The sequence below is a fragment of the Pelophylax lessonae genome (genome assembly GCF_965119305.1).
Source record: "Pelophylax lessonae genome assembly, chromosome: 3".
Lineage (NCBI taxonomy): Eukaryota > Metazoa > Chordata > Amphibia > Anura > Ranidae > Pelophylax > Pelophylax lessonae.
In genome coordinates this window covers 74100029-74110492 of record NC_138770.1, presented here as the reverse complement: position 1 = coordinate 74110492, position 10464 = coordinate 74100029, and the positions used below count along the sequence as shown (strand labels likewise).

The 10464-nt window shown below is 47.9% G+C and overlaps 1 protein-coding gene across 1 annotated transcript in view; it reads right to left on the bottom strand.

Annotated features, from left to right (window-relative positions):
- HADHA (hydroxyacyl-CoA dehydrogenase trifunctional multienzyme complex subunit alpha) overlaps nt 1-10464 on the bottom strand; it is a 62154-nt gene that overhangs the window by 34709 nt on the left and 16981 nt on the right. Inside the window, exons 2-3 of the mRNA XM_082251148.1 lie at nt 1486-1527; nt 1319-1389 (exon numbers count right to left, since the gene is read on the bottom strand). Of these exons, the coding sequence (XP_082107274.1) occupies nt 1319-1389; nt 1486-1527 (113 nt within the window). The remainder of the gene's footprint in view (nt 1-1318; nt 1390-1485; nt 1528-10464) is intronic.

Below are 10464 nucleotides of genomic sequence, written 5' to 3'. Positions count from 1 at the left end.
CGACAGAAGTGTGTGAGGTAGATGGGCCCCGCCACGTCCCCTGTACAGAGGCCTAGGCAGTAGGGTGAATCATATGTGTGCAGGGAGGGTGATCAGCAGCTGCAAGCTGCCTTCTTTTCCTCTCTCTCTCCCACTGACTTTCAGCTGCTGCAGAGTGCCATACAGGGGATTGGTTCCAGTAATTGCCTCCCTGCTGAACCGATCACCCTCACTCTGCACCATAATTTTCCCCTGCTACCCAAGCCCCCCTTGTGTACCCCCCACCCCCACAGTGCTTCCGGCTTCCCTCTTCTCCTTCCTGCCGGAACACAATAGGATCCTTTCGGATGGACAGCAGAGGAAGGATCCAGTAAATATGTCATTTACCAGCCCCTTCCTTTCCTGAATGAGCACAATGAGTGAAAGGTACCAATCACTCACTGTATTCTGTCATAACTGAAGCATACTAAATCGTGTTTATTTGGAGGAGGGGCCTGTCAGGTTGGCTGTATGGGGCGCCGTGGTTTCTAACAGCAGCCCTGTATATGACCGCCATCTGACTTCTTTCTCTGACAGAATGAATCATCCAGGTGCGACTGGAAGTGACATCACAAGGCCACGAGGATGCCAGAGACAGTTTGTGTGCCTCCTGCCCAAGGGAGACCATTTTGAAGAGCACTCCTAAGTTCCAGCCCAACAGGTATGCAAAAGACATGGCTCCACTACTCAGGAAGTAAACCTCTGGTTACTGATAACCCCCAGGCAGCAATCCCATCTCCCCTGAGTGGGATTGCTTGGGACAGTTTGCTGAGAGATTCCTCAGGAACCAAACAATCATAGTAAAACGATAATCACAAAGGTTCTGGTGATCCTGAGTAAAGGTCATACCCGAAAAGCCCCTGCCTTGTAAACAAAAGGGTGGCTGTATGCAGGAGACCCCCTGCACCCTGGCCTGATTGCAAAAAACAAACTGGGGATGTGACCTATCTAGCCCGAAGAGACACATAAAACTGAGGACGATGGAGCATGCTGGGGCTTTTAAAGGAAAAAAAGTGGATCATGCGTTTTCTGGTGGGAGGAGCCTCTCATGTAAGCTGTCTTGGAAGAGGACTTCGGGAAAAAAAGATTTCCAATGGAAATGTTGGAAAACTTGTCGATCACTGGTTGCAGCCGCTAATCATTAAATTCTGACAGTGGATTCCCGCTGCCAGAAAACAATGTGAGGCTGAGGAGGATTCCTCTAACCACCACGCTTGTGTGGATGGGGGAATCTATCAGCAGCTTAAGGAACAGAAAAAACAATTCCACATGGACAGATTATGTGGTGTTGAAGTTATACCTTAGAATTTGGGGTGTTAAAGCGGACAACGGCGACATCTTTTTTGACTTCGTAGTTCACATGCGTTCTTGCTGCAATGACAGAATACAGATGGTAGCATTATACAATAAGCAGCGACCTGTGATTCCCCAATAACAAAAGACGACAAGACACAGTGTGTGACTTACAAAGCACGGCGGAGGATACTGATAGCGATCGGCAGGTGAAGCCTGTGAACAAAACAAGAACAGTGAAAAGAGGTTTATATCAGAAATCTACAAAACAATACAATGGACGGAACTATAAGTCTCATCATAACTGAAGGACAATACTTGGACATGCAGCTCCATAATGGTTAGGAAGGCTGGTTGCAGATTTTTCTCGTCCATGAACTACCGTTCTTGCGTTTAATTTTAATATATGATTGCGACGCTTGAACAAAAGGAAAAAGACCAAACAGATGAAATTTAGATCAGGATTCAATCTGAATAAGAATTCCTGTATATAAAAGGACTTAGCAATGGTTTCCATCGCTCCACCCCGATGTGGAAATGTGGAGACTCTTCAGTACTCCCACACACACCTCTAGCTAAGCACTGACATTCACACACGTGAACTGTGCCCTGCGGCTGAGTCACATGGGAGGATCAGAGAGCAAATTGGCTGGCCGACAGACGGCAAAGATCACTGCCAAGTGTACAGTTCCAACTGCAAGAGAAACCTGTACACACTGATTATATTACATGACTGGAGAGCCCTGCTGGTATATGGTAACCAGCAACATGAGGATTAGATAGCATATCACAGAGTACAGGTACATAACTCCTTCATGCAGATATACTGAGATTGGAGGGGTCACCTGTCCTCCATCTATCTCATCAGAATGCATGTGCTCCCATTGTGGAGACTCTTTAAAGGTAGAGTTAGGGTCTGCAGATATCAGGGTGCCTTGCCGTGGCCTGCAGCTTACGCATGTATTTGCAAATGTGTGCAACTAAACCCCTGCTTTTGACGCATACTTAATTCGGTTGGTCGCTGGCTGGTTGGTAAGTAGTGACTGAAAATCCCCTTGCTTCTTTGAGAGGGGGGGGGGGGGGGGGACCTATACACAAGCCCTACGGCCCCTTAACACTGTTCATATTAAAGCCCCTTTCAGATGAAGAGTCTGATCAGAACTACAAGTCCCTTCATAACTGAAGGACAATACTAGGGACATGCAGCTCCATAATGGCCAACAGACGGCATAGATCAGGTTTTCAGGTGGATCTGATCGGGCCCTGCATTCACCCCTATGGACCAACGGCGTAAAACTTGTGTCCATTTACACCCACCTCCCCCAAATACGATAAAAAAAAAAAAAAAAAAAAAAAAAAAAAAATTATTAAGATTAGTAATCCTCTGTCTAGGCAAATGAGATCGAACGGCATTCAGGTGTATACGGACAGTGGAGTCCGTGTACATCCCCTCACGCTTAAAGCAAAGCAGGCTCGGTCTGTGTCCACTTTGCATTAACTGAGCACACATGGACATTTCATCTGCCCACTCTGCTCTGATTAGCAGGGGGATCACCTCACAGATCCCCTTCTGATCTAAACGGAGTCCCCCCCCCCCCCCCCCCTGTGTGATTAGATGCATTCTAACATGCTAAAAATAGATGGGAATTTGTTAACCAATAAAAATATTCCTCTCTCAGTGCTGTAGTGCAGAGCCTTTTGAAAAAAATAAGCCCTACTGTGTATGAATGTGAGTTAGGGACCTTAGATTGTAAGCTCCTTGAGGGCAGGGACTGGTGTGAATGTGCAATGTATATGTAAAGCGCTGCGTAAATTGACAGCGCTATACAAGTACCTGAAATAAATAAAATAAATGTCTATTATTCTCTGCATTTCAGTGCAATGGGAGGCCCATATAAGACTATATAACATTTGTTTTGCCATGTTGGTATTAATAAGCCTTGGCCAATGGCTATATACACCGTGAATTCTCATAACTAGTGTTAGAAAGCATTTGGAAACGTGGGACAAAGTGCTACTCGTACACATGCAAAATAAAAATGATCAGAGATAGATCTGCAAAGGTATGAGCTCCACCCATTTTGGCAAGTTGCTTTCATCCACATTCCCATCCGCAGTGAAGTCCTAAATGGATATTAATATACATTTTTTAAATTGTCTGAATAAATGGATTTTTGTAAAATCTTACCGTAAAATCCTTTTCTCTTCGCTCATTGACAGACGTAGTCCTCGGTGATTCAACACCCTCGGGTTATGCTGCCCTCTACAGGAGTAGGACTAGACAGGAAAGAAAACGTTCTGGCCACACCCTAGGGGCAGTCCCAGAGGGTATATCCTCTCTCTCTGCTACAGGAAGTCAGTTATGTCACAAAGCAGTGTTTAGAGAATTTTAACCCAACCCAACTCAAAAACAGAGGGGCGGGTACTACGTCTGTCAATGAGCTAAGAAAAAAGGATTTTTATGGTAAGATTTTACAAAAATCCATTTTTCCCTCTCGCTCATTGACAGACGTAGTCCTCGGTGATTCAACACCCTCGGGACGTCCCAAAGCAGTACCACAAATGAGGGGTGGGAAAATGGAAATCAAATCCAATCTAGAAGGCCCAACCGGTGCCAACTAGAAGTTTACAATGCTCATCCTCAATGATGAGACTCAACAGAAATTTTTCAACAGAAAAAAACCCCCGAGGTAGACCACCGGTCTCCTCAAATTTGGCCTGCAAAACCTTGCGGCCAAATGAGGCATCCGCCGATGCCATCACATCAATCTTATAAAATTTTGTAAAGGTATGTACCGACGACCAGGTGGCCGCCTTACATACCTGGACCACTGACGCCTGATGGCGATAGGCCCAGGAAGTACTGAGCGCTCGAGTGAAGTGCGCCCTAACAGGGAACGGAGGATTCCGACCCTTCATAGAATAAGCCTGTACCACCGTCTGACTGATCCATGTAGATATGGTCGCGGCAGACACAGGCAACCCCCTTCAAGGGCTATCCGTGATCACAAAAAGTGAGTCCGTCTTAAGAAAACAAGTTCGTAGTAGTCAAGTGTATCCTTCTGAACCCCATCCAAGGAGTGTAATGCAAACTCCCAAGGATGGCTAGTCTTAGGACACGGGGAAGGTAACACAATACTTTTATTCAGATGAAAAACTCTGAAAACCACTTTAGGAAGGAAGGATGGATTCGGAAGAAGAACCACCTTATCCCTATGAACCACCAGATATGGGGAACGACAGGATAATGCGGCCAGTTCTGACACCCTGCGTGCAGAAGTAATGGCCACCAAGAAGGCCACCTTCTGGGATAATGTAAGCAAGGGAATCTCCCTAATATCTTCAAAGAGAAGTTTCTGAAGAACCGATCAAACTAAATTAAGATCCCAGGCGGTAAGGGTGCGCGCACTGGCGGAGCCAGATGTCGCACCCCCTGGATGAAATTCCGCACCAAGGAATGATTAGCCAAAGGTTTCTTGAAAGAAGATTGCTAACGCTGAAAACCTGACCCTTGATCGTGCTCAAGGATAGTTTCTGCTCAACCCCTTGTTGCAGACAGACCAAAATTCGGGTCACCGAATAGGTATGTGGGGGAAATCCAATAGATTCACACCATGCAATAAGACTTCCATGTGCTGGAAGTCGCTTTCCTTGCTTTAACTGGAGGTAGGAATAACTGAAGCGGACACTCCCTTGTCCTTCAGTACCTGGGTCTCAATGGCCAGGCCATTAAGCCAGCGACTGTAAAGCAAGATGGAAGATCGGTCCCTGAGACCGCAAATCCTCCCTGAGAGGAAGTCTCCAAGGAGCGTCCGCGACTAGCCTCACCAAGTCGGCGTACCAGGCTCGACGAGGTCAGTCCGGAATTTCCAGAATAACTGGAATTCCCTCCACCTCTATCCTGCGAAGAAGTTCCCGCAGCAACTTGAGAGGATGGAAGGCATGCCGTAGCTGATACTGCCCCCACGGGGCGATCAGCGTTTCTGCTGCGTCCGCTAGAGGATCGCGGCGCGAGCTACAAACCTCCGCACCTTCCTGTTAAGCCAAGGTGCCAGCAGATCCACATCTGGGATGTCCCAATGAAGGGACAGCTAGTGAAAAACCTCTGGATGAAGAGGCCATATGCGATTGGATCCGATTGGGGCTGCTCTAGAGCTGCTCGATCCAGTAAATCAGACAAAATCTGATCGCTCTCAGTTCCGATACCCTTATTGGTAATCTGGATACTATCGGAAGAAATGACTTCCCCTGGTTGAGCATCGGAAACTTCCTGGTCCGCTCGCTCAACCGGATCCGATTGTCCAGGGAATCGGAATTCTGATTCCATTAAAAAAGAATCTCCTTCAGGAGAATTCGGGTATGAGACTGGGTATACGGTACTGCCTCTAAGAAGGCCACCATCAGTCCCAGCCAATTGACGGACAGCAACATCCGAATCATTGACTGAACCTTCTGGAGTTTCTCTGCAAGGAGAAACTCTCTTGCCCAGGATGTATCCAACCTTAGGCCCAGATAGTTCAGTCTCCTGGTGGGAACCAGGGATGATCTTTGGGAAAGCGAAAAAACGCTGATGTCCTGCGATGATGGGGATATAAAGATAGGCCTCCTAAATGTCTATGGACGCCAGGAAATCCCCCTGATGCAGGGAGGCCACCACTGTACGGATGGACTCTATTTCTTCCCAAGTCCAGATTTGGACGCACCTTGCCCTCTTTCCTGGGCATTGTGAATAGGTTCGAATAGAACCCCTGAAACCGTTCAATGTTAGAAGGGAAGAATCGCACCGGTGGAAGTGATCGAAACTCGATCCTGTGTCCTCCAGAAACCGAAGAAGACATCCCCCCCACCCCAGAGATGGGTAGGGGCGCATCAGGCTGTATCTTCAGGCTTGGCTGAGCCGGACTTTTTTTTAGCCGACCAGCGCCCTTTGAAACCCCACTAAAGGGGCTTTGGAGGGTTTCGCCTTATCGCCCGCCCTCGCGGAACGAACAACTCTTTATGAGCAGAAAAGGAAGGTCCTCGTTGTTACGAGGTCCTTTTATTCTAACAGTCTGTGGCAAGACAGCAGGTGGTACCGTCTATCCTATAAAGAGGAATTCCTCAAACGGATAGCACCTAGCCATGCGTTTGGAAATAACAGGGGTTCGTTTCAAAACTACCCCATTTGGGTAAAGGAAAATCCTTCGCCCTTTTGGTAGGCTAACAAGTACCAAAAAGGAATCTCAGTCTCAGCTACCTCTGCCGGTGTAACCTCAAGACTAAAGGTTTCCCGGACGGACACAACTAGTGCATCCACCACTCTTGTGCTATGGCGGAGGCAGAAACGTGCTCCTCACTGCTGAGGAGATATTACCTGAGACAACAGCCCCTGAAGTATCTGATAAACAATAGGGGTAGGCGGGGGTCGCTTCTTGACCCCCGTCCCTGACAGGCCACCTCCACCCGGGATACCAAAGACTCCAAAACTGCCGATAATGCATTAAAAACAAGTGGGGTACTGGAGGGTCCTGCGGCCACCTTGAGGGGATCAGGTGGGGATACCTATGCGGCAGGGTCAATGATTATACAAGACACTTGCCAGCGACAAAAAATGACAAAGTAAAAAACTTTTTTTTTTGTGTCCCCCAGTCGCAACAGCGCCCCTCAGTGTTACCTGCCTTTTTGGACCCCACAGAGAGAGAGACCCCAAGGCTCATCCCTGATGCACAGAAGTTTTCATCAGCTTGATCAGTGCTTGTCTTGTTACAGACAGGAAGTCTTTGGCCCTATTTCCTGGGTAAAGGAGGCGGCTCCGCCCCTTAACACGCCTGCCGGCGCCTCCCCCTGGCTCCATGAGGTGTTTGAGTCACCTCAAACATGGCCGCCCCCATGCTGGAGACACGAGGCTACACCAAAATGGCGGCCTCGTGCGATCTACCAGACAATGGCGGCGGCCTGCACAGAATAGCGGCATGTCTGCAGAAGGATCTCGGCCTCACAACCCTTCACCCTCATGGTGGTCAGCGTGGTCGGCGGTACCGGACCCTGGCGGGCCGTATGCGGTCCGTGGCCGTCGGGAGGCATCTGCTTAGCTGGAGGAATGATCTGGAATGCAGTATACATGTATAGACATCGCCCTGTGGCTTCTGACAGGTAGGATACCTTATACTATCACAGTAAAGTTCTAGTACTGCCACTGACTACAATCATTTTCACATTTTTACAATTAGATTGTCAGCTCCCAAACCAAGCCTCCTGGCTTCTTGTACACAAAAATCACACTCAATTAGGGGGATCTGTGACATGTTATAGGATAGAGGGGAACCCATCCTTACCATTACAGAGAGGGGCCCGCGTTCACCACAAGACCAGTCAGGGGGAAAGGGGGAACATACTACTCACCATACCGGAACCAGGCGGGCGCCAACTCCTGACAGTACCCCTCTCCACCGAGGTAGGAGGGCTGTCGACCAATACGGACGCCATGACTCATGGTCTTTGGCGTTTCAGCGAGACGTTTAACTCGCAGGGTCAGTCCCCGTCCAGTGGGACTATGTCACGGCCGACCCAGCGCGGAGCTATGGCCTGCACGCGCTCGTAGGCTGAACTGGGGTGACCACTGGATCTCAACATCCAGGCCGTCGCCCAGTTCAGCTTTCTTGCTTGAAGATCTCACAGGAACACTGGAGAAAAAAAAGCTGTCTAAAAAATCTTTTCTAAGAAAAAAATCCTGCCAGGACCGAAGATCCCAGCAAGGTATCTAGGTCCTTACTCCTAACTAGACAGAAAAAAACTGATTTGCTGATTTGCTAGAGCAGGAAGTGAGAGGATATACCCTCTGGGACTGCCCCTAGGGTGTGGCCAGAACGTTTTCTTTCCTGTCTAGTCCTACTCCTGTAGAGGGCAGCATAACCCGAGGGTGTTGAATCACCGAGGACTACGTCTGTCAATGAGCGATAGAGAAAACTATTTTTAGCGTGTGTCGGCGGCACTTCAGGCCCGGCCACCTAGACAAGGTCATCAGGCGATTTCCTTGGACTCCTGGGATATCTGCTTCATCTATCCCAGGAGTCCAAGGGGAATCGCCCGATTCTCCTTTGACAGGGTGACTGGGTTGAGGTCAGGACTCTGTACAGACCAGCCAAGTTCCTCCACCCCAAACTCGCTCATCTAGGTCTTTATGGACAGTACTTTGTCCACTGGTCCAAATCATTGAGGTTGGAGGGGGGGGGGGGGGATTATGGTGTGAGGTTTTTTTTTTTTTTTTTTTTTTTTTTTTTAGGGGTTGGGCTTGGCCCCTTAGTTCCAGTGAAGAGAACTCCTAAGACATCAGCATACCAAGACATTTTGGACAATTTCATGCTCCCAACTTTGTGAGAACAGTTTGGGGATGGCCCCTTCCTGTTCCAACATGACTGCCCACCAGTGTACAAAGCAAGGTCCATAAAGACATGGATGAGTGAGTTTGGGGTGGAGGAACTTGACTGCCCTGCACAGAGTCCTGACCTCAACCTGTTTGAACACCTTTGGGATGAATTAGAGCGGAGACTGCGAGCCAGGCCTTCTCATCCAACATCAGTGCTGACCTCACAAATGGGCTTCTGGACGAATGCTCAAACATTCCCATGGACACACTCCTAAACCTTGTGGACAGCCTTCCCAGAAGAGTTGAAGCTGTTATAGCTGCATGTCCCAGCCGTTGTTGATGTGTGTGGACCAACTCAATATTGAACCCTACAGACTAAGACTGGGATGCCACTAAGGTTCATGTTTCTAAAAAATCAGGTGTCCCAATACTTTTGGTAATACAGTGCTTGTATTTACCGAACATGCCTCATTTAGGAGGCACCTTAGGGTACAGGAAAGTACCTGGGTCTTTAAAACATATAATCAAATTAGATCCAGGATTTACCAGAAATCCCACATTCTAAAAATCAGTATTTGCAAAGGCTTCGGAATTCCCCTTTCTCCAGGCGACATGCTCCAGCCTAGCAGCAGATCTCTCAGGCCCTGATCGCTGCACTGTGACAAAACATAAGCAATGGGAGGCATGCCATCTGTCCCCATACCATGGAACTAGCGGTATTTTGAGGAGTCCCACTGCTGCTTTGGAGGGAGTTTTTTTTTTTTGGTAGAATTCAGATAAAGTCTTGCATCTTTTGGTGCCGGTTGCTTAGTAGCACTTTATTTTTTTAGTTTATATTGGTTCGTGCCTGCTTTGTATATACATTACAGATTGAATTTCAGCTGCTGCACCCAGCGAGCAGAGTACGCTGGCTGTGTGCCCGGGCTGTAACTATTTATATAGGGTAAAGGTTCATTTCTACATACACTGATAAGGAATATAGGGGAAAGGTTTCGGCAGCTATGCAGTAAAGTGTCTGACCGTAAAATGTGACCATTCTAGTTATGTTACTGTTGTCTGTCAGAGGAACATGCCGGTTCATTAAACTGTCACATGCTGGTTAACCTAGACAAACATGCTGGAATGTTACCCCTGCTTTCTAAAACATGCTTTACCAATACACTAAGTGCCGGTTCATATTTCTGCGATCACAGAGATCCCATTTAATTTGGAGCGCACTGCTCCTAAAATTACATGCGATCTCTGTGCGGTGCAAATTCAGCCATACAGTTTGTATGGCTGAATTCGCACCGCAATCGCACCTAAGTCGCATAGGACCTTTTTTTGGTCTACAGCAGAATCGGATCGTATGGTGGTTCACACTAGTGCGATCCGATTCTGTGCAAAATTTTAGATTGCACTGCGATAAGTCATTAACTTTTAATAGACACCCCCAGCGTATCGCATATGGCAGTGTGAACTGCCAGGGGTGCGGATGCGATGCGGAAACGCACTGTATATTTGCAGCGTTCCCGCATCGCAGAAGTGTGAACCGGCACTTTATCAAGTCAGGGAATGTGGTTTTGTTTACAAAAGGTTTCACAATACAAAATCAGCGCTCCTCCAAGGCTGAGCAGAGGGCACCCCCACAAGGACCAAAAGGCTTGGGTAGATCAAAGTGAGTCTCCGCATCCTAGCTGGGCAGCAGGGACACCGCTAAGGGCTAAAACCAATACTGCGTGTGATCTTAGCCAAAAGGCTGAGAGGCCATCTTTAACCATTTGAATATTTAAAGTTTTACTCAACCTACAACAGTAAAATCAGTCTGT